This window comes from Amphiura filiformis, chromosome 8, assembly GCF_039555335.1.
Source record: "Amphiura filiformis chromosome 8, Afil_fr2py, whole genome shotgun sequence".
Taxonomy (NCBI): domain Eukaryota; kingdom Metazoa; phylum Echinodermata; class Ophiuroidea; order Amphilepidida; family Amphiuridae; genus Amphiura; species Amphiura filiformis.
In genome coordinates this window covers 46,890,062-46,914,714 of record NC_092635.1, presented here as the reverse complement: position 1 = coordinate 46,914,714, position 24,653 = coordinate 46,890,062, and the positions used below count along the sequence as shown (strand labels likewise).

Genomic DNA, 24,653 nt, shown 5'->3' with positions numbered 1-24,653 from the left:
AGAAAACTTCTTTTAGTGAAAGAAACAAGGAAAAAACTTACATTTGACACATTTGTGTGTCAGCATCTTTGGGATAAAAGTTTTTAAAATTTGTAAATGAATAATTTGCAGCTAACAGATTGAACAAAAGTCAGTGGCATTATTGGCAATATGCAGATAACATCAGGGGGTGCCTGCCATTCAAACCCAGCTGCCTGATAATAATATTAATGTAATAAATTTCAGTCATTATGCAGTAAATTAATGGCTAATGATGATGATTGTGATCTATGATTAAACAAATATGATGATTTTGGGATGTACATTTGAACACGGCACAAAGACGGTACATTTGGATGGTGGGGAGCACACTTAGCAATGGATTGATATCTGATTGCATTATATTTGAACGTTGTCAGTAATCCAATCACCAATACAGTGATAGGTCTGTTTGCATTAATGACCTTTATTGTGGCATTCAACGATGTCAATTTGTGAAGCGTTGAAAGAAAAGATAGCGCTATTAAGATAATCAGAGAAGCTGACATTGTTTTGTGATGTAGGGAATGTAATTTGCGCGAGACTTCGCCACTATCTCCTTCTTCGTTGTTCACAAATGACGCTTAATTCCCAAGGTGTCGGACCTCTTCATTAAAAGCGATAAATGGCATGCATCGCAATGCCGAGCCCCCATCGGGAGTGGAACTCTATGAAAATTTGCGATCATTAGGATCTTGATTTTCACCCCAAATTGGAAAATTTTTCTAGCTTGCATGTCTATTAAGCCGGCTCTGTTTAATTGGAAGATATTGCGACTGTTTTGTAACAAAAGAATGCCCTTTGTGTGCTCAAAGATAGCTTTATGTAAAAAGGAACGCAGAAATCATGGTGTTTGACGTGTGAATCAATTTCATGCACATTTGAGATCTTTTTTGTCAGAATTGTTGGTGTATAGATAACACAAGTAGGTTGATTATGAGTCCCGTTGTGAATGCAGATGGAGTGCTTAAGCGAAAGAGGGGACATGACTTTATTTCCAATAATTTTGAGAGTGCAGCGCAACGATTGAAATCAAAGAACAAAAACGGAATGAAAATGCCTGGAATAGAAATATGTTGCACATCTGTAAACATTGACAATGTCATTATGTGGATGCGTGGATAACGCCACAGTAAATAAATTGACTAGGGCAGGCCAGAAGGACCACAAATGCTTCAGGCCCGACTCTATAAGTGATAATAGCATCTACTATGTAGCGATATTGAGATGGCCGGGGAGGAATTATTGGGTCCTAGATTTGATTTTTTTTTTAATACCGAGACAGAACCGGATGAAGTTGAGCGAGTTGTGACATGTAAGAATGCGTGAAGGGTATGTGAGTGGCGTGATTTGTTACATTATCTCCTACTCTGCGATGAAAAATTATATCACTTGTGATATTAATTTGAGTGTGGCGCTTGGGCTGTAATTAATAGAATAGAGTTGCTGTAATTAAAGAGCATCACAGCTCATTTAAAAGCCTTGTAAAAATGGCATGTAGGTCGAGAACCAGCCGTGTACAAATTCTAAATATATATTTTTAGTTGGCAGTTTGAGAGTAAACTTTTACGGGATAATGAAAGCAGAAAAGATAGATCAGAGGAATTTCAAAATTGATCAGAATTTTGTGTTGAACATTTGCAATGACACCACACAAATAAGACGCAATCATAAATTCAATATTGCCACAAGTGTTGTGGTATCAACGCAAGATAGATGGTGTGTTTGCAACGGAATGATTCTTGTGCTTGAGAAAAACAAAATAACTTTTGACTTTGCTATCACCTGTACTCATCATCAATACAAACAGACACCATGGACCACAATGGCCTCATCCCATTGCCATAGTTCAGTAACCTCAATTAACAATCAAGAGTACAAAATTTGACCTCAATTGCAGAGTATGAGTTTTTGTATCCAAATTTTCAAAGGTCATTCGATGAATGTACAAATGTATTGGGGTTATAGAAATGTGCCTTGATAGATGAGCATGTTGTGGATCTTAGTGAGACGAACTCATTGTGAACTTAGCTTTATATTACTTGCCACCAGTAAAGCTCATCATTATTGTTGTCTTCTATGCAAACACTAGGAACAAAAGTGGCTTATGACCCAGCTTCTTTTTACCCTGCCAAATAACATTGTGACAAACTCAATGGAATCCGAAAAGTCGGAGAAAAGCAATCGGATTCTCAAAAACAGGGCCACAAAAACAGCATTGTGAAATGATGGATTTGGCCTGTCAGTACTTGGTAAAAGTAACGATCGCTGCAATCGTGCAAAGAGATGAGCAGCCGTAGATTTTTCTTCTAGTCTTGTCAGGCATAGCAAGGTCGTACTTTTCCTCTCGTGCGCATGCAGTCCAAGGCGAGAAAATAATGAGAATCGGTGGACGGACAGAGAGGTGTTGCGGGGCAGAAAGCAATAAATAGAAAGTCAGTGTACTCTATATCTAGTAAGGCCTACACATTGTTTTTGTGCAACTTGTTAAAGTGTCAATTGCCTCGCAGCGGTTTTTCTCTCCAATGTAGCAAGCACGGTGATCTTTGGATTTTATAAAACCGATGCCCGAGGTTAGAAAAACGGAAAAAAAAAAAAAAAAGAGAAAGAAAAATAGATAAGTTTATTGCTTGATTGGAGCATTGATGTCTGCTTTAACTAAAATTGGTTTGTTAGTGAACTCACGTGCGTGCAAGATTGGTTTTTCCTGTCCAAGCCTTTCGGCAAATTGAGGGGAAAAATAGACGGAAAATGCCTGGGTCCTTTGCGTGATGCAAATGGCCCATCCGTTCTTTGTCGACTGTTGCCAAATTAGAGACACATAGCAGGGACCTTGAAACATTGCATTGCGCGCACACACAACATGCAAATTGCATTGTTACACTTGACTTGGTTCTTAGCTGGAGGAGTTGTATTTTTGAATGTCATGGTTTGACGACGTCAAGTCTGACACAATTTGCCGTAATACAAGGCAGAAAGTTGAAAATGACAAGGGAATGCAACGGAACAGAAACTTGTCAGAGCTATAATAATTTGAGATGCTATTGATTTTTTTTTCTCTTGTCTGTCGGGGAAAGTGTTTCTTGAACAGTGCATCAACAGGATAATACAGTTATAGGGTTTTGTAGAGTATTATAAGGTTAACAGCGCAGTGCATTATATCCTTTGTCCTGTAATTGTAATATGAAAAAAAAAGATTGATTATCACACAAAGCTTGGAATTTTTTTCCACGATAAATAGTGTAGACAAACTGATGAATGTTCAAAAATCAAATACTTTTTTGAAAACATATTGAATGGGTCGATTATAATCATGCTCGGCACAACAACAAAAAATTAGTTTTCATGCAAACCGATCAAATATAAAGTGTATTATTGTTGGTCTGTTTTCAAGCAATTCAGAAAGGGTAACTAATTTCAGAGCAAAAATGAGACTGGGGGGAGGGGGTTTCAGTTTAATTTGGTAGGGACTAGCCCCTGAGATTCTGAAAGTAGACCCATAATATGTACTATGTATACACCAGTTCTCCAAGAAAATTAGGGATGGGGTGCATGGATTCCAAATGGATTCAACACAATATGCTATTGCTAAGACATTTTGATTGAAAGTTTCATGATCAAGTTGAAATATGCTTCATTTTTACTTCATCACTGACCAATTTCTTATTTCTTTTATTGTTCTACAGGGCAGCAAGATGGGAGTGGTTCACCCTGCAGGGCCATATCCACCCTCTCTGGCCCACCTAATGATGTACAATCAGGAGCATTATCCCCCTGGAACACCACCCCCTCCGCACCTTGCCAGTCCATTAGAAGTAGACGCAAAGACAGGTAGGTATTGGGCATGTTGGTACTTGTTTGTTAGTTTGTGCTTTGTTTTACCTGTGGTAGCATTGGGCTATTCTGGTTGAAATCCATACACCCTTTATTGAAAAAGACATATCCTTAATCTTCCACCCAGGGAGTGTGAATGATTTTAAAATGATGTTACCTGAATGGGTTTTCAATTTGAAATCTACACTCCCTGTGTTCGAAATTAAGACTGTCTTCCACAGGGGGTGTATGGATTTCAAATGGAATATATGCTGGAAAATGTGATTACCCAAGAGAAGATCTTGGCCTGGAAATTGTGCCTTCACATATCAAGAAGTTGTGAGAAATGGTGTCATCTTTGTGGGGAATTTGGTCTTTCTTTGTGTATTATCTGTATCAGAAAAGGGGTCACTAGATTTTTGACACATATGATGAACCAGAGTGGCAAACTTCTCGGAACATTTTGAAAATGTGTGTTTATCGCAGAGTGCCCCTCTTCCCTTTTATAGAGTTGCTTTCCCAATTACGAGCCATCTGAGAACTTGTAAAGACAATACCGTATTCATTCCAATAAGCGCCCAGGGCGCTTAACAAAGTCATTTTGGGTGGGCGCTTATTTTTTACCTGGTTTACCTAATTTTTCGTAAGTGGTGTTGATTAGAGACGAATTTATCCCATGTTATAAAAGGGTCCTGAGATGTTCTACTTCTAGTAGCTTTTCTGATATAGAAAATGTATTGCAAGTTTACACAGGACTTGTAGTCCTCCAGCTATTTCACCGTATCGACGTCTATCTGTGACTTCAACATTGATGGTACCATTTGGAAATTTCCTGGGTGGGCGCTTATTGGGGCATGGGCGCTTATTGGAACGAATACGGTACATACTCAGTTCTCCTGTTTGGCTTTTTGTTTTAATCAACTTCAATGGATAGAAAAAAAGTAACATAGACCAAGTTAGTGTTGCCCAATATTAGGTCAGAACTCATTAGATTACCATTCTTTAAGTTTAATCAGCTGATAAAATTTGAAACTTGCAAGGTTTTAAAATGTTAATCTAAAACCAGATCACATGGGTCATTTAACACTGGAAAAAAAGTGAGAATCTGATGGATTCACAAACTTGATGCAAAATTCTACCCCAGCACTACCTGTGTTCTATGCTATAACACATCTCATCAAAATAGACTCTTTAACTTGCTTTCCAACTTGTGCAATGAATAACAAGAAATATTTCTTGATACGAGAGGAAGATTTATTCAATGAATGTCTCGAGCATGATATAAGGATCTTACGATTCGACTTCCAGTTATAGCAGCTTGTAATTTGCTTGTTTTCTCAATCAAGTCATCATTCGAAAATGATTTCCGAAAACATGTGATCGTGTGGCTCATCGTTACAGCAGATGGGAAATACTTGTTATCAGTTATCGAATGATTATTCATCGCCATGTGCCACTTATGGGGAAGGGTAATCAGAGCATCATTGATGCATGGCACAGTTGAAGTGGAAAACAAGTCAGTCGGTCGGTGCATTGCACAACAAAAATCGTGGTTACTACCATAAGCGGAAAAACCAAAGCAAGCGGTCAATGGCAGCAGAGCCCAAAGGCAGCCAACACGTCGGCAGACGTAGCTGTCTACCAAAGCTGTGTTTAGTGGCACACTTCAGACTCGAGTGCTATGGGGGAAGGTGGTAGGGCTGCTAAAGACTTGTTATCAGGATGATGAGAAGTAGCAGAGGATGATGGTCGATCATCGGTGTAATGATGACTTGATTGGGAATTAGCAAAAGGAAAACGAGCGGTGAAATCTAACAGTTTCACACTTTGGCATCGTTTAGCCAAATGAAATCTTTGAAGGTTAAACAAGGATATTGTTTGTGCGCAGTTCAATTCATACATATGCTAGCCTCATCCCCAGTGTGCCTATTGCATTAGAAATGATAACCAAAAGATTTAACCACTGTTTAGAACTTCTAGGAACTATTGTCTGCAATGGTGAAAAATTGTGAGGATTGTGTACTGTGTTTCCTCTTGACCCCATGAGAACTACCTGCCGATTGGCCAAAAAGAAGTTTTCATTATCAATTTGACCAATCGGCAACATTGTTAGAATAATTTCAGTAGATGCAATGAATAGGGTGGGTCAAGTGACACAATTTTAACAATGTGTCACAAGTGGTCAAAATTGAGGCCTATTCCAAAACAGGATTCGGAACCTTAACCACTAACAAATAGACAGCCTGTACGCATTAGGTCTTAACTCCCTAGACACTACTGGTCATCTAACAGCATTTCTGATTGGTTGATAACTTGAAATGCTCATTTCAATTGCCAGTTGCTCATATTGCTATAGGGTTAAAATGATAAGTGTTCAAATGGTAAATCCATCCCCAGTAACAACAGAAACGATTTAAATGTTAAAAAGTGAAGAGTTCAAATTGTGGCCGGTGGATTCCATCATGTGCTTGGATTGAATAGACCTCAAAGAATTCAATTCTGCACAATTTTATCCGTAATTTCCCAAGGTCATCGCATCATCACTAGTGATCATTATTATCACAGCAATTTTTTTGTCAAATTAATAATTGCGATGGCAGTCCTATCTTTCTTATTTTGACAAGAGTGATGTATTCTTTGTGGCGTTATGATTTTATGAAGTAAGTAAATGTATAGCAATGATGCACATGAATTGGCATGCATCGCTTTGCTTTTTCTGTGGATAAAACGCATCAATAAATCTCTTGACATTCCGCTGGTATAAGACGTGCTCATTACTGTCATGGCACTTAATCCAGCGATTTCTGAAGAGTGTATAAAATTTGGCCTCTTTCTGCCCTGTTACACTAAGTGTATAGCTAGTTGGTGGATATGCTGCATGATACTTTGCAGGATGTTTACGTACTTTTGTTGATTTCAACCGAGGATCAAAAATTATTAGGAATGGAGGCCAGAATACCAGCATCTAATATTTTGTGAAATTTTGGAAGCAACATTTTTTCTTCCCAAGTCCTATTTTCTTAGTAGCAAAAGTCTATGCGTACTTGCAACACAAACAAGATCTTTTAACCCTCTGGACACTACTGGTCCTCTAACAGCATTTCTGATTGGTTGATAACTTGAAATGCTCATTTCAATTGCCAATTATGACTAGGCTTTAAACTATTTATGGTCAAACTTGCATTTGCAGATGATCTTATAATAATACCCTCCTTGATTGGTTCAAAATTAGACTCAATATTCATTTTGACCAATCGGCAGGTAGTTCACATGGGGTTAAATGTTGCAGCAAAATCAACTTGGTTTTCCTGTGATATCTAACAATTTTGACACAATATCATCTGAACACCTCTGAATTGCACCATTTTTTTGTATGAAAAACATCAGGTGTTTTTTTTAAAAAAAAAAAAAAAAAGTAAAATAGTACCCCCTTAAGGGCTGGGGTATGAACGTTTGGACAGTATTTATTTTTGGGACATTAGAGCACATCAGACATCGAATTGCATTCTGAATACGAAGAATGTCATTCTGATATCAAATAATTTTGATTTTTTGAAATTCGCAATTTATAAATTAATACACATTTTATGGCAAATCATTAAATTGATATTTTTGATATTTAACAGTAATTGAAGTAAACTTTATAAATCTGATGATTTATACTTAAAGTGTATGTAGGTGGGATGAAAAGCCGACGATCAATTGAAAATTTTGACCTTTATTATTGAAGATATGGATTTTTTTCCCAAAACACCAAAAAAATAGGTCTTTTGGGAAAAAAATCCATATCTTCAATATGAAAGGTCAAAATTTTCAATTGACCGTCGGCTTTTCCTCCCTGCTACATACACTTTAAGAATATATCATTAGATTTATATAATTTACTTCGAGGACTGTTATATATCAAAATTTGAAAATATCAAATTTTTATAATTTGTCATAAAATTTGTATTATATTGTGATTTAAAAAAATGAAAATTATTTGATATCAGAAAGACATGCTTCAGTATTCAGAATGCAATTCGATAGGTCTGAGGTGCTCTCATGTCCCACAAAAATACTGTCGAAACGTTAATAAACGCTCATTTTGGATCCCTTAAAGTTATAGCTACCTTGCATAAACACCCTGGGTGCTGAGAAGGGTTTCATATGGTAATCATAACTCGAGACGGAAGTATTGCAACTGACTGATGTCTAGCTAGTAATAAAACAACTGATGTTTTTGATATTATTGTTTCAATAACAAACGTGTCGAACCAAAACTGAATGGTATCAGTTAACACTTTGTAATGCGCAATAACAGATAACAAAATTAATGATGCAAAGGCTTCAAATCTGCTTGGCAAAAAATTGGCTTTTGTTTTCTTTTATAATCTGGAGAGATTTTGCAAAGCTGTAATAAATGCCTAAATCTATAAAAGCCTCTAAACCTGTCATGAATTGTTGGATTTTAAAAAGACACAGTTTAGTATCACTTCAGAAGGTCTACTCTTTGTAAGCTATGTATAGGATCCAGCACTAACTTTTGGCGATTAAAAATATTATCATGTTCTGGCAAATGAAACATGGCTCAATCCTAATCATTCATTTAGTGCTAACTGGAGATAAAGAAAAAATTCACTAAATTGTACTAATTTCTTGAAAAAAGAGCCAAAAACATGCATTTTCAGCATGTTTTCTGACACTCGAGTCACAAAAATCGAAGACTTGGAACAAGTCTAGACGTTCAAAATCTTGAGAATATAACAAAATTTTGCTATAATTTTCACTTTTTTGTGTTAAATGAAATGATTGGTTACAAGAATGAAACATATCTATTTCAAAAATAAAATTAGAATGCATAAATTGAACTTCTTTTAAGACTTAAATCTTTAAACTTGATTGTCACATCATGTGAAAAACACCCTAAAAATGCATGCTTTTGGCCCTTAATCAGCCCTCGAATTAACCCACGGCATAATGCCGTGGGTGCCCATTTCCACTACCTATAAAAGTTACCAACAGCAATCACTTGCCGTGCCCTCTAATGAAGTTGCAGTCGGTGCCCCAGCCCTGCCCCTTCATTATAAAATCATCTATCAGACTGTTTGTGTGTGTTTTTTTTGCTTTTGAGAAATTGCCTTGGTGCCCTTATCAAATTTTCAACAGTTGCCATGATGCACTCTTGAAATATTACAAACTGCCATGCTGCCTTGCCTTTTCAGTGAAAATCCAAGGCAATTACCAACTTGCCCTAAAAAGTTGCCGTGCCCCTTCAGATCCTTAATTCGAGGGCTGCCCTTAATTCATAAATTTGGCTAAATAGTGAAATTTAACGTTAGTACTACATGAATAATTACGATTGATCTGTGTTTCATTTGGCAGAACTTGTTTTTTTTAATCTCAAAAAATTAGTGCTGTATTTTCTGGAATGGGAAGTAAATTTTTTACTTCATAATTAATGTTCAGGAGATAGCATGGGGTGAGTTATGGAGTAAAGGGGGTATTCTAGGTATTCAGAATTTGAATTCAACAAGCATGAGTTGGGAAAGAAGCAATTTAGGAGATGGGACACAGTAATTGTTCTATTTTCTAGATAGGGGACCTCAGCCTGTCCCTCAATATTTATTTTCTACAACTATAATGGGCCGCTAACCCTAAACCATAACCCTGGTGCTGGTATATTGCAGGCCATTATGGTTGCAGAAAGAAATTAAGCGTCCCTCTTCCCCCAAGTTATAGAATGTAGATTTGTTTTCCCAATTAAGGACCATCTGAGAACTTACAAAGACAATAAAACTGATTTACGTATCGTACTCAGTTATCCTGTTAGGATTTTCGTTTTTAAAATCAACTTCAAGGGATAGAAAAAAGGTAACATAGACCAAGTTGGTTTTAATCAGCGGATAAAATGTTTTTTGAAATTTGCAGGATTTTAAAATATTTCTGTAAAACCAGATCACATAGAAAAAATCGGAACAATGTAACACTGGAAAAAAATCAGAACATGATTTATGGAGTCTATTGTTGAGTATGTTTGAATAGAGAAAAACAATAGAAAGACTTGGAAAAACAATGGGTTAAAAGTTACATTTAAAATCAATAGGGTGAAGCTGATGGAGCAGCAAAGTATGAAGGCATTAGTGTGATACCAGGCGTCTGGTAGTTTCAAGGTGGTAACCAGTCTATGCACACGTGTGTTATTACGTCAATGACTACACATCCCTAGGTTACTCTGTTGCATCAATCAATGATACCACTAGTACGGGATCAACGACACCCGTTACATTATGTCTGCAGCTATTGTCTTACGTCTAATTACACCAGTAACGATGACACTTAACAATGGGGCAGAAGCGACAAGGTACACGTGCCTGGGCGACCTGGCGTCAGCAGTCATCAACAGAAGATGTGCAGGCATGATGTTTAACATTAACATAGTCCATTGATTCATAATATTGTGGGGTAAAATCAATGGGAAATGCGAGTGTTTAAATTACTAATTGATTCCGTTGCACTTTGAAATTGGCAGGTAAAAATCCCGCCTTTATCGCAGCTATGCATCATTTCAACTCGGGAGCTCATTCAAGTGCAAGTGGATGATCTTCCACCTCTATCCCCGTTTACTTTGAAACAGCAAGGTCTAGAAGTAAGAGGTGCTTGAGAAGATGTTCCCCACCATGCCAATGGACTGCCGATGCTTCAAATGTCATCTGGTATCTTTGTTTTCTTCTTTTGCAGGTATTCCAAGACCAAGACACCCCGATCTGCCTTTGTATCATCCATTATCACCGGGGTCATTAGGTCAGGTTCCTCACCATCTAGAAGTGTACAATATGCCTTGGTAAGCCAGTCTTACTTTTTGTTTTATGTAGTTATTTACTGTATTTATTTTATTTATACTTCAAAAGTATGAAGTATTATTGATTCTTAATTTTGTGGCATCCAAAATTGATTAAAATTGTTTGGAATTATTCTCAATATTGTACATTGATCAATGGACATGCCATTTGTCTTTGTCATTAATTAAAAGTAAAAGGGTTTTCTTTCATACTTCTGAGCGTGTTTTGAAACCTTTTTTTCCCGCTACGTCACAGCTTAATTTATATTTTTTAAACTAAACATAAGGTACAAATTGAACCGATTGCATACAGCTCTATGACAAATCAGATTGTGTATAGCTCTATGTGAGTACATTTTTCGACACTAACTTTTTACCTTAGTTGCCTTGAGTTATAATCCGAGACAGACTTTAGCGCGACTTTTACTCAAATATCATAACCAAAAGCTTGTCGCTTAACCCTGTCCATTACCGGTATCAAAGATGCACACAGGATATAAAATACTGCTAGATGGAAGTGACAAGAAATGAACCAATGCAGCATCATTGGGTAAGATAACCGTCAGCAGCAGCTATCTAAAATGTACATTTTATTGAGTGATCTTTTCCTCCGTCCTTTTATACCGCCTTAGCGAGTCGGGGAGTCGTCATTCCGTAGGTCGTTTTATATAGCGCAACGTAAACGTGATTGATCAAATTTGGCAAGTAATCTAGCATAAAACGATCATGAGCTGAGAGTGTGTGCTAGACACTGTTTTTGTTTGGCCTGGATACAGGAAAGATTTTTCTTCCTTCTTTTTTTTTTTTAATCAACTCCAATACGTATAAGTATAAGTGGAGGGGAAAATATTAGGGGGATGGCCCAAAGGCGGGCTTGGATAAAACGTAGCCAGGCGGTTACTTGTTTTCAGGCATTGCCAAATTGCATGTATAATTACCAAACAAACATAACGGGTCGGTCCCAGTCTACTGAACACAACTGGTTATCATTTAGTAGCGAAAATTGTTTCCGAGTTAAGTAGCTACTTTAAGTGAATATTAGGAAGGCCTTGATACACTAGCTGATAGGGCCTTGCACTTTTTCACTGGAGAGAAAACATGCTTTTAATCAAGAATTTGGGTTTCTTTTAAAAGAGAGCTATCGGGATACTGTAATTTGGAGAGGGAGCAGTGTCTGTTCCCCTGTCATTTCAGAACTCTTTTTATTTCTAGAAATCATGAAATTTTGTTCAATTTTGCTTAAATGTCATACTATGTGCAAAAAGTATATAGAAGAAAAAGCACAATTTAAGAAATACTTCTGGATTTTGTGACATCATTCTGGCATCTCTAAGAAATGAAAAAGATACAAATGAGGCTTTTAGGTTTTTGATTTGCAGCTTTGTTACCATTTTAAAAATAATTCTTTACAAATAGCAAAAATGAAGAGTTCATTTTAAAATTAAGTTTTGAAGAGATTTATCCACATAATGGTAGATATGTTACCATAGCTAGCTGAAACATTTATCAGCTATCCCCAGTTAAAATAAATGTTTTATTCCCATTTTAAACCAAATTGTTTAAGAGTAGACATGTTTGAGTGAAGCGATTTTCTAAATGGAGATCACTACAGCACTCGGTACATCATCACTTGTATCGCATTTCAGCCAATGAATTGTAGTGGCAGATACCTCAATGGCAAGCACTCAGACTTTTAACCTCTTCTGTGATTGGTTAATTATGTGATACATTCATCTGAGTGACCAATTAAAATAGAGCTTCTTAAAGCTCAATCCTTTGGTGCCCTACCACCAGTCTTACCATGTTGCTGATTGGCTCATTAAATCATGATAATATTTTTGTAACCAATCAGCAGGTAGTACTCATTGGGTTAATGCTGACATTAGAAGCAAGAAAACAAGGTGCTTCATTTTATTGAGGGAATGAAAGATAACTTATCCTTTTTGAGGGTTACCCTGATTGGATAATGAGGTTTTTGGGATTGCTCATCAATCAGTTGTAGACATCATAATTGTTGAGCTACAGGATGATATTGGGATGTGAGTGCGATATTGAAAATGTGATGGGAGTCAATCAGCAATCTAGTATTGCTTTGGTTTGATGCAAAATCTATATTGATCAAAACAAACAATGTATCTGCAAAGATCATTGTTTACAGATATTACCAATGGAATTTATTCCTTAAAGTGAGAAAAAAAAGACAAAGTAATGAATTTCCATATATCTATGCTATTAAACTTTCATAAATCATCAACATGTATGAGTTGATCATGTTTTGATACATGTGCATTGTGGGTTGATATGTATTTTTAATGGTTGTTTTGTTTTTGTTGGTCAACTAATTCAAGTGAATCAAGATCTTGGGTATTGCAGTCAAGTTAGCTTTTAGGCATTTAGACTCTGGTGCATTGGTATTTGGCAATATGTGCCTGGCACAGTCCAAGTTTATTCACATGAAATACCGTATTCATTCTAATAAGCACCCAGGGTGCTTAACAAAGTCATTTTGGGTGGGCGCTTATTTTTTACCTGGTTTGCCTAATTTTTTTGTTAGGGGCGTTTATTAGAGACAAATTTATGTATGTTATAAATGGGTCCTGAGACGTTCTAGTAGCTTTTCTGATGTAAAAAATGTATTGGAAGTTTACACAGGACTTCTAGTCCTCCAGCTATTTCACTGTATCGATGTCTATCCGTCACTTCAACATTGATGGTACCCTTTAGCAAATTGAAAATATCCTGGGTGGGCGCTTATTGGGGCATGGGCGCTTATTGGAATGAATACAGTAATTAAGCTAACTTTTCCTAGGCAATAACTGCTTATTTCTCTCAGTTAGCCATATATAACAAATCTGGGGAAGCTGATTCAGCCTGTGATCAGGCCCGTAGCCATTTTTTTTGTGGGGGGTGCTGATTTTGAAAAGTGGACTTTTTTTTCCAGGGAGGGCAATTTTGTGAAAAGTGGACCCTCTTCCCCAAATTTGGACCATTTTTGACCAAAAAAGCTATAAAAATCCAATTTGGGGGGGTCTATGGCTCTGCCTGTGATAGTTGATTGTAGTTTGTATGGGGTATGGGTGCTTCTTAACTGCAAATCCCTATTATTGTTAAATGGTTTGGTGTGTCTTGGGCCACATGGTCAGCTAGTTCTTGTAAAGTGTGCTGAGGCTTGTGACTTTAGGCCTGTGCGTAGTACACTGTAAGTCCCTGCAGTTATAATAATTATAATTAATAAGTCACTTATTATTGTTTATTACCATTTTCTCCTATTTACAGGCAAGGTCAGCCATTCTACCCTCTCACAAGTGCCGCACTCAGGTCTCCCTATCCCATCGTGAGTGGAGCTAGCATGCACCTACCTAGACCGGGGATGCCCCCTCCTCATTTAGGCATGCCCATCACAGGTATCCCCCATCCAGCTATCGTCACCCCAGGTGCTAGGCAACACGATGCACAGCAACAAAGTAATGATAGGTAAGTACTGTATATAGTGAATAAGATATGGTATAGAGCCATGGACATTTTCAACACATTTTTATTTTCAGCCTTCGTTAATTTTAGGTCCGCAAATTTAAAAGTCTGTAAAAAATAATTTTGACCCATTGGCATTTATTGGTAGCTGTTTGAGAAACTGGCAAAGAAAAAAAACTCAAACTGTTTAGAAAAGTTAAAATGACGGGAAAAAATTCATACCGCTAAAATATCCTGCTATATGCAGTAGTAAAATTGATGTTTGATAAAATGTTGAGCTTTTATAGGGATTTACTTCGTGAATCTCAGTACAGCGACAAGATCATGAAAGACTTTCAGTTAATACCTGGCTTTGAATAATTGCAGTTTTATGATATTTTGAGGTATTATGTCTTTTGTATACAGTTTGATTTATGGAAATAAAATATTGAGATATGGAATTTGTTATTTTCTTCCTCAAATGTTCAATGAAGTTGTGATTATTGATGTCATAAAACGAACCCAGACTTTTGTACTCAATAGACCTAAGTTAATGCTTGTTGCAGTGTGTGGAACCTTTGTTTTTGAAATACTTCCCCCTCACCCATCTATTTTTTTCCCTTCCAATTATGTGATGAACATTCTACCTACTTACCACCATGGTCACTGATGCCTTCACTTTCAGGGGGTGTAGTACATGGTCATAAAAAACATCACTAAGCTGGAATTTTATTTAGACATTTTGACAGAATTAAGTTGCATAGGTGGGTGCAAATACAGATGAAAAATTCCATAGGAGGATGTGAAGGATGTTTTTAGAATACCCATTTCATCATTGGACAGGAAAAACATCCTATGTATCTTTGGCCCTGAACATGTTTAAAGCAAAACTGCCAACAGGTTACATAGGAGGTTTTGCTTTAAACATGTTCAGGGGCCAAAGGCACATGGGAGGTTTTTCCTGCCCAACAACGATATGGTTATCAACTTTTTTTTTATCATAAATAACCAATATGTTTATCCCTCTTCACACTTTGCAGACAAAACGAAAAGAAAGAGTCAAAAGCTGATAGAAAAAAGAAAGACAGTCACATAAAGAAACCACTGAATGCCTTCATGTTGTATATGAAGGAGATGAGGGCTAGTGTGGTGAAAGAGTGTACATTGAAAGAAAGTGCTGCAATCAACCAGATACTGGGAAGAAGGGTAAGTAATGCTCTCATCCCCAGTGACAGAGGTTGATAACCTCTATTCAAGAATTGTAGCACAAAAGTTGAGCTTTAATTGCAGAGGATGAGTTTTTTGTATCCAGCATAGTCTGGAACTATATTGGGGTTGAAGACCTGGTCTGGAAAACATTGGAATCTTGGGCTATTCTCCAGTTTAAATCCATAAATCCCATGGAAGACATTTTAGTCTTCCATGCAGGGAATGTGCATTTCAAATGAAATTTGAAATCTACATTCCCTGTATGGATTTCAACAGGAATAGCCTATTTGATGTTCTAGTGTTGTCAATAGCTGCTACCTTCCACACTTGTCCTAGAATACAGGGATTGGTAATAAGATCAGTACTATACAGTGGGACTCACTTGAAGCAGCCATTTGATAATGCCTGATCCCAGATTTGGAAAATGGTCAATTAACAGGGGATAGGTGATAGCAACTGCATGCTATATAATATTGTGCTTTTGATCAGTGATGTCCGTGCAAATTTTAGTGGGTGCCGCTTCAGATCAAGAGCATGCACTCAAAATTGCTGGTGTTCACACACATACCACATATAGATGTTGAATTGACATCAATGACTGGCTAAAAGCATTTTTTACCCCCCCCCCCCTCCCCAACCACCAGTTATACCACTATCTTCGGGCTCATGTTGCTAATAGTGTACTATCCAGAGAGGTTGTTTTGCTCTTGCTTAGTCAGAAAAGGCCACAGACTGTGGCTACCTGTCAGATTTTGCTGATTTTACAGGGATGGGAGGGGAGGCTTGCACCACCCAGTGCCCTCCCCAACCCCTCCCCATGAATCACATGTCAACAAGTTACTTTTTATCCACACTCCACAGTTGAATTTTACAAGTATATGGATTTGTGCTCTATTGCCATGGAGTAAAATCTTGGTCGGTCAGTCGGTGAATTCTCAGTTCAATATCAGTAGATGTATCTGGTAATGGCAATTATACCAATTCTAACATACATGACTTGTACTTTGGATTAGAAAGTCATTTTCCCCTCACCCAGATTGTTATGTGCAAGGAAGAAACTAGCAATGTTAAAACATGCCATGTCCTTTGTACTTATGTTAAATTGATTTGTTGCGTATGGCTTTCAAGTTGATTGCTTGCTGATTCTGTTAGCTGACAAAGGGGATTTATGATGAAAAAAGAAAGCTATTCATTTTCAAGAGTGTTCTGTGTTATTTAGAGAAAAGAAGAGCTGGAAATGGGAAGCGATGTTCTTAAAACATGTTGCCAGGGTTACCAGATGTGCAATTTGGTAGCCAAATTGAGTGGCTTGTAAATGTCACTGCAGCTTCTGACCATTTCCTGTCTTATATCAAAGGTTTTATGTTCATTTTGTGTCATATATCTGGTACATTTTCTTGCAAAATTGAGAATTATCAACAGGGTTCAATATAATCAGGTTATCTTTGGTATCAAGGATATTGTAGGTTTTCAGGGAAGGGGGGGGGGTTAAATAAAAGAAACTGCAGAATTTGAATCACATTGTCAGTCCAACCAACAATGCCAACTTTTTTGGTTGATTATTGTTTTTGTTTGTGGGCTGTGTATAAATGTTATAAGTATTTATGGGCCCATGATATTTTTGCGGCATTAAATTTTTTTTGTTTTGTGAGAAGCCATATTTTTGAGACAAAAAGTTTTTGCAGATTTGTACGTTTTCTTCAAGGCCTATTGGAAGAAAAAATATTTGCATATGAAAATTTCGCGAATCAAGCATGCACAATATTCGTGAAATTTTCATGCACACAAACATTTCGTGCTCAATTAAATGTCTGAATCATACAATATAGATAAATATTAGTACACATAACCTGGCAGTGGAAATAAAAGGTGAGAAAAAATACACAAGAATTAAAAGTGAAAATAACAGGTGTGTTATTAATACCTACAGTAATATCTGTGAATTTACACCTTATAATTTCAGGTCCAGTTGTTATGTTATGTTATGTACACAGTTATCACAGTCCCTAAGAACGGGGTCACACAGAATTTTTGTGTAGGTCGTAATTTCGCCCAATACGACTGCAATGAATGAATAGGGGGCCAAGGCCTTCATCACGCTATATTTTGAGATAATTTTTCATGTCCGAGCAAAGAGGAAGCCATGCCAGGGTAGTTCTTCTGGGGTGAACCAAGCCTGCCTGGTTATCAAATTAATCAGTGACAAGGTTTTTGTGCTAATTGATGCAACAACATTAAAACATCAATTAGCACCTGTCAAATTCAGAGATAACCTTGTCACTGATTAATTTGATAACCAGGCAGGTTGGGTTCACCCCAGAAGAACTGCTCTGATGGGGGCTGAAGTCAACATCTTGGTTTATATATAAGCTTTTCTGTACTCAGTTACACCATGAGCATGCAAAGAACTGGCTAATGATGACAATGTTCATCATTCATGGATGATAACACAATTGTAAATTATGAGTTAATGACATGTAGTGGACATGCACTAGTAGTTCTGTTGTAATACAATTGTGTATGAGGATTTGGCTCTAGTGTAACCCTGTTCTATTAAAGATAGTGAAAACACTAGGATCCACAACATACTCATATATCAGGGTACAGTTCTTTAACCCCAATACATTTGTACATTCATTGAATGACCTTTGAAAATTTGGGTACAAAAACTCAAACTCTGCAACTTGAGGTCGAATTTTGCACTATGAGTGGTTAAATTGAGGTTATTAAACTATGCCATTGGGATGAGGCCATTGTGGTCCATAGTGAGAACAGATATAAAGATGGGGGTTCTCAACCCTTATGGAATGTGACACAGTTTCTGGAAAATTTTGTTTTGTTATCATTGAAGGTTATTCCAGTTGAAATCCACACACCCCGTATGGAAGACATGAACTTAATCTCCCACACAGGTAACCCCATTTGAAGATCAAATCTTTCATATGGGGCGTATGGATTTAAGCTGGGACAGCCCATTGTGGGACAGCAATTACTGAGCTCAAGACCATTAGCAACATGCTGTGGTAACATATATGCCTACAGATTTTAACATCAGAGCAAATCTCAGTGCTACATGGTTAAGATATGTATTGTAGGGCTATTGTTCAGCAAATCTAGTCAAAATAATAATTTTACTTTGGATCTCTGAGAGGGAGAGAAAGATTAATTGATGAGACACACGACTAATCATGTATTTTTTGTTCCCCATTCAGTGGCATGCATTATCGAGAGAAGAACAAGCTAAGTACTATGAATTGGCGAGGAAAGAAAGACAACTCCATATGCAACTATACCCTGGCTGGAGCGCCAGGGATAACTACGCAGTACACGGTAAAAAGAAGAAAAAGAAGAAAGACAAGAATCATGGAGATAACTCAGGTTGGTTGGTTGTCTACTTGTCTGTCTGTCAGTATGTTTTATCCAATGTTTGGTGTTTGCCAATTGACCCTAAAAAGTAATATCTGAAGGGGGAAAAGATTTCTTTTATCGAGCTGGGTTTTTTTTAAAGAAAGATAGATGATTTGAAGTTTTCCAATACCACTAGTAGTAGTTGAACGTAAATTCCTCCTCTTGAAGGAGCACTGAAGCAAGCTTCGTAGAGTTGAAACAAAAAAAATAACTATGCAGATTCCACACAACGAACGCCCACCATAGGTTAAGAAGAAACACAACCACACATACAACCACCACCATCCAAAATGCACTAAACTAGACTACCACTATGTAAACATTTTCTTTCTTTCAAATATAACATTATTGCAATGTTATAACATCATTCAAACTTTAATGTTGTTATTTGAGGAAAGAACAGCCTTTACATATTTAGTGTTAAGACAAGCAAAAACTGCCTAAAAATGCATGAGGAGAGACACAATAAAATATTTATAAAATATTTATAATACTTAGAGAGTCAAAACAACATAGGATAAGGAAGCCAAGCATGAAAAAAACATAGATTTTGATTTGTACTCAAAGAATTAAAAATGCATCAGATTCTGGAATGATTCAATCAGCAGGGATTCATGCACCTATATAATCATTTAAGTGATATTACATTAAAAGCCCAGTTATGATTTAAACAGGCATTTTCCAATATTTTGTAGTAGTTTACAATTAAATGATCTAAATACGCACAGAAAATGCTGATTTAATCATCAAATCAATTTGATTTGCTCAATATTATGTTGGATAGGACACCAAATCAATACGCGGGCTCGTAACGATTACAAGGTTATGTTTTAAATGTCAAACAAATGGTAAAATAAGCCTGGATGGTGTGAATTGTGCATTGTATAGGTTAGCATTGGTTAATGTCTGACTGGTGGATGGTGGTGGTGTGATGGTTGGTAAATGAGCATTAAAATCAGTGCATGAAGTATGGGGGACGGCCGATATTGACATTTATCAAGCCCCAGCCAGACTTTAACCTCATTGCTTTAATGTTAACAAACATGGCAGTTTCCTGTAATTTTTGTGCGACTCTTAGGTATGCATTAGGCTAGTCCAGTGAAGACATGACCTTAATCTCCCACACAGGGGGTGTAGATTTCAAATGGAGTCGCCCATTCTGGTTACCCCCATTTGTGTGAAGTGTTGAGGACATGTCCTCCATAGGGGTGTGTGGATTGAAAGCATATTGGCATTAAATAATCGTGTCCTGCAGCTACTCATCCACCATCCAGTCCAGATACAGCAAGGATGGGATTAAAACAAAGATTCTAAAATGCGATGCCCAAAGACAATAGAAAACATAGGAAAATCTGCTGCATGTGAACCTCAAGTTTTGAATTAGGAGGTTAAGATTGCAGAATGAGCTGGTTGTGACATTGTGGGCTTACAACTTGGGTTCCAGACATTGACCAAGTGAATTTGGGTCCAGACATTGACCAAGTGAATTTGGTTTCTGTTTGAGTCAGATGGCAATTACTGGAAGAAAAATGATAGGCTGTATGTCATTAATTAACTGATGGCAGCTAGTTTTGAGAGTTTGTAATCTATTTATCATCTATTGTTATTTTAGTGGCGCGTTCAAATTTAGCACATGTAAAGACTAGTACTAGTGGAGAATGAGGAAGTGAAGAACTGGCTCTTGCAATTTTGACTTTCATTTGGTTTGGTTTGGTTTGTTTGTTTGAGGAAAGTGTGTTGGTGACAATTTTGCAGAAATATCAGGTCTAAATGGTTGTGTGATTGCAAGAGCATCTTAACCCCATGAGAACTACCTGCCGATTGGCGAAAAAGAAGTTTTCATTATCATTTGGCCCAATCAGCAACATTGTTAGAATAATTTCACGACACAAAAAAATTGGGGTGAATTATTTGCAAAGCTTCATTCTGATTGGCGATTAAAAAATTAATTTTTGGTTTAAAAATCTGAAAAGGGTAATTTTAGGGGGTTTAGGTCCATTAAAAAAATGAATAAAAATTGAGCAAGCGCACTTTTGATTCTAATAAGGTCCCCTTTTTGAAAGTCCCGCACCCACCAAATTAAATCCTGTGTACAGGCCTGATTGTCTATGCTCATAAGATGTTCTTGCACTCACAATGAAATGATATCTGTAGATAAATTGCATAAAACATTAAAGAAGTCAGACATTTTATTAAAATCACTTTTTTTCACCGAGAAGATTTAAAGGGAAAAGTTGTCATCTCAAAGAACATTATCGTTGGATAAAAAGCGGTATTTATGGTTTATTTATAAAGACCCGAGGCTTTTTTGGTATGGTTTAAATAATGTAATCTGCATACATACGCTAATTAAACAGATGAAAAGAAGTTGGTATTTTCATATAGGTATTATTGGTGAGAAAAAAAAGTGGTAAGATGATAATATATGGCATTAAAATAGAAACAGAAAAGCAGAGTGGGGTTACTTGTTTGAAAAAAAAATGTGGCATCTTCTTAGAATTTGCAGCACTATATCAAATGATGTCGCTCTATCTCATTGGCAAGGACATGTTTGTTGTGTCTGTAAATCTCCGGCAACATAAATCTTGCACCACTGCAAACTGTTTTTATGTTTCGGGTAGATTAGAAGCCGAGACTGAAAGCTAATGAGAATCAAATATGTTTACCCGCGCTGGGTGAAATAATTCATATAGCCCATTTAGAATCCGGAATTAGCTAGTCATGTTTATATCACTTATGTAGCAAAAAAAAATGTGATGCGAACTCCTTTATATGACTCAAATTTAATAAAATTGGACATCTTTTAGCTTCAGAATTATGAACAATCCGTAATAATGCTAATGGCGGATTATTACGTCAGAAGCACATGGAATGAGGTAGTTTTCAATGTGTGGATGGCCTTTTTATAATCAGTGAAGTGATGCACTTTGCAGCAAGCTGCGCATTTGTCAAAAATTAGGCTATTCTATGTGAAATCCATACTCCCTCTATGGAAAACATGACTTGTATCTCCCACACAAGGGGGGTGTACGTTTCAAATGGATTCACCCATTCAGGTAACCCCATTTGAAGCTTGCACTCCCTGTGTGGGAGATGACGATCATGTGTTCCATAGGGGGTGTATGGATTTCAACTGGATTAGCCCGATGACATTTTAAGCTGTCTTTTCTCTCCCAGGGTGTTAACTCATCTGTGTAGATCCAGCCATTATGATCTTAATATAGCGATAAGATGGGAGATGAGCGGCGGATAATTACTGGTGTGAAAAATGGTGCCGCTCATAGAACGGAAAAAAAAGTTGCGTAAAATCAGGGAGCCTCTGACAAACGACGCGCTGAATGAATAGTGTTTTAGGCCAATTAAGCATCTCGATGATGTGTGCGTGATTGCGGGAGACATGGAAAGATTTGGGAACTCAGGAAGGAGGGAAAAGGGTGTTATGTCATTGTCAAGGAGATTCCTTCTATCATGTTAAATTTATAATCAGCACTTTACTTTTCGTTAACTCAATTGATTGTAACGGTATAGCGCTTAGACACCATGTGGCAGTTAACGTTTTCACTGCAGCGCGATTCAAATCGACGCGATATATTATTGCGATAACATTAATAGATTCATGAGTTATTATCATATTGCTCCCCGACTATAACGTACATTTACTATTGCCGGCAGCCCACCAAGTACATTTTCTGCATCTTTTTTTACCCAGAATTCCCTGGGTATTACCAAATTGTATCCAAGAGTGTGAAAATTAGCCAGACTCTCGGAGGGAGCTCTCCGTTGTTATTGGAGCGAATTTGTCAACACAGCCAAGTGAGGGCTTTTCTTTCTGGTCGGCTGCCCAGCACTTTAATTGGGTCATAGATTGGGGCTGTGGAGAACATGCCATACTCGGCGCTGTTTCACACTTGATTACATGTCTTTGAGCCCGATGAAACGATGTGTTGCAAGAAATGAACAAAAAAATTATACTTAAAAAATAAATAACAATATAATGCATTGCTTTTGTAGATTTGTTTATCGTGCCAAAAGATAAATAACATTAACAATGATGAATTGCTTTGGTAGATTTATTTATCATGTTAAAAGATATAACAATAATGAATTGCTTTTATAGATTTGTTTATCGTGTTAAAAGATACATAAGAATAATGAATTGCTTTTGTAGATTTGTTTATCGTGCTGTGGTGGAACTGATTATGTTGCTTGATTGGCTTATTATTTGGTTGTTGCTCATAGATGGATGTGTGTGTAGTCAGGAGATAGTAACTTTTTGTTTCAAATTTACTTGAAATTGAAGCTCTCTTCATGAATCGAAAATAATACATTTGTAATATCACCTGAACACTCGCGTAGACTGGTACCATTCCTCAATGTCACGTTAGATATGCAATTGCATTCTTTTCAAAAGAATATTTTCCTAATTTCCAATTCTAGTTGTTTTTAGCATTTCAGAATAACAGATAAAATCTTACATTACTCCAACCAGTTTTGAATATTTTAATATGTACAAGCGCACAAGCAAGTCACAAACTATAAAAAAACATTAAAAAATGGCATTTGTCTGGCTGCGTTTGTAGATTCTTTTATTCTTGATTTTGCCTACTACGTAATAATTAACGCATCACATCTCATCTCCATGTCTGTTATTTGCAAATATCAAACATGACTTATTGAAATTTCTTTGCATGGGATATGACAAGCGCACTGCATATTTAATTGATGTACTACTCAGCCATCGTATGTATGAGCCCACCGTATTATTTCTGCTCAACATTATTGGCTATCTCTTCTTTGGATCCGATCTCATCCAAATTCTTATGCCTAAATGTGTCTCGTTTACGAAACAAAAAATCTGAACAAAAACAAAAGAATCTTTTGTTAATTATGCACATTCCAAATTTGTTTGTCTAGACGTGAGCTTCGGTATTGGATTGTAGCGATTAAAGAAAGCATTTTGGTGTTGAAATAGCGTCGATTAGAACAAGGTAAAATAGATTTACGAGATCTCCTACCAGCAGTAATTTATTCTCTCCCATGGCTTGATTAATATATGTCGTAATGTACTTTATACACAACAATTTAATCTCGGACAATACTGTCTTATCCAGTCGTTAAAGCGTAATAGTTTGATGGTCAAAAGTAAGCATGGTAGCTGTCTCGATGCTAAGTCGTAACGACAATTACGACATGCGGTATCCCATCATGCTCGCGAAACAATTCGCACAAATTGTAGAAACAAAATGGAATACAATTTGGGAAAAGATATAAAATGTGTATCGCATAATCTGGTGATGAAAAATGGAGTGACGACGAGATAAGAGTATGAGATTCAATTCATGTATGCATAATGACACTTTGATGCCTATGGTTGGGAAACGTAGATGAAATAAGGTAGTGAAAAATGGGGACGGGATTGAATTGATGTATAGGCACAAAAAAAAATGTTTCAGCGTTTTTGCCCCGGGGCCAGAGATGGTGTTTTGCGCATCCCCAAATCCCCTTGTTAATCTCCGAAAGAGGCTGACTGTTCTCCACCAGCGTAATATTCAAAAATGCATGAGGAAATCACCAAAATAGAGACATTACATGAGGGAATATATTTCTACTTCCCAAAAAGAGTATTCTCACACATAAATCAAATGAAACGATGAATGAGAGTTTCTAGATGTTTTTTAGCCAACTTAATTAATGCTGGGAAAAAAATGTGTATGAGGAAAAAAGGAGAACTTGAAGAGCAGCATACACCGTTTAATGAAGTTATATGGAGTTGAGTTTGAGCAGAAAAAAAATTGGGGGGAAATTAGAAGGGAGATATGGGCGCATTGTTAGTGACGGTGAAATCAGAGATTGATCATTTTGAGTTTTAGTAGATAAAGATTGAGGTTATTATTCATAGGAGAGTTAGTGCTGTTAGTTGGCTGGTAGCTTGGTT

The 24,653-nt window shown here is 36.9% G+C and overlaps 1 protein-coding gene across 2 annotated transcripts in view; it reads left to right on the top strand.

The window, feature by feature from the left end:
* LOC140159117 (transcription factor 7-like 2) overlaps positions 1-24,653 on the top strand; it is a 112,494-nt gene that overhangs the window by 76,872 nt on the left and 10,969 nt on the right. For both annotated transcript variants that reach the window (XM_072182475.1, XM_072182474.1), the window contains 5 exons: positions 3,705-3,849; positions 10,552-10,654; positions 13,928-14,125; positions 15,142-15,307; positions 18,523-18,688. In XM_072182475.1, coding sequence (XP_072038576.1) covers positions 3,705-3,849; positions 10,552-10,654; positions 13,928-14,125; positions 15,142-15,307; positions 18,523-18,688 — 778 coding nt within the window. The remainder of the gene's footprint in view (positions 1-3,704; positions 3,850-10,551; positions 10,655-13,927; positions 14,126-15,141; positions 15,308-18,522; positions 18,689-24,653) is intronic.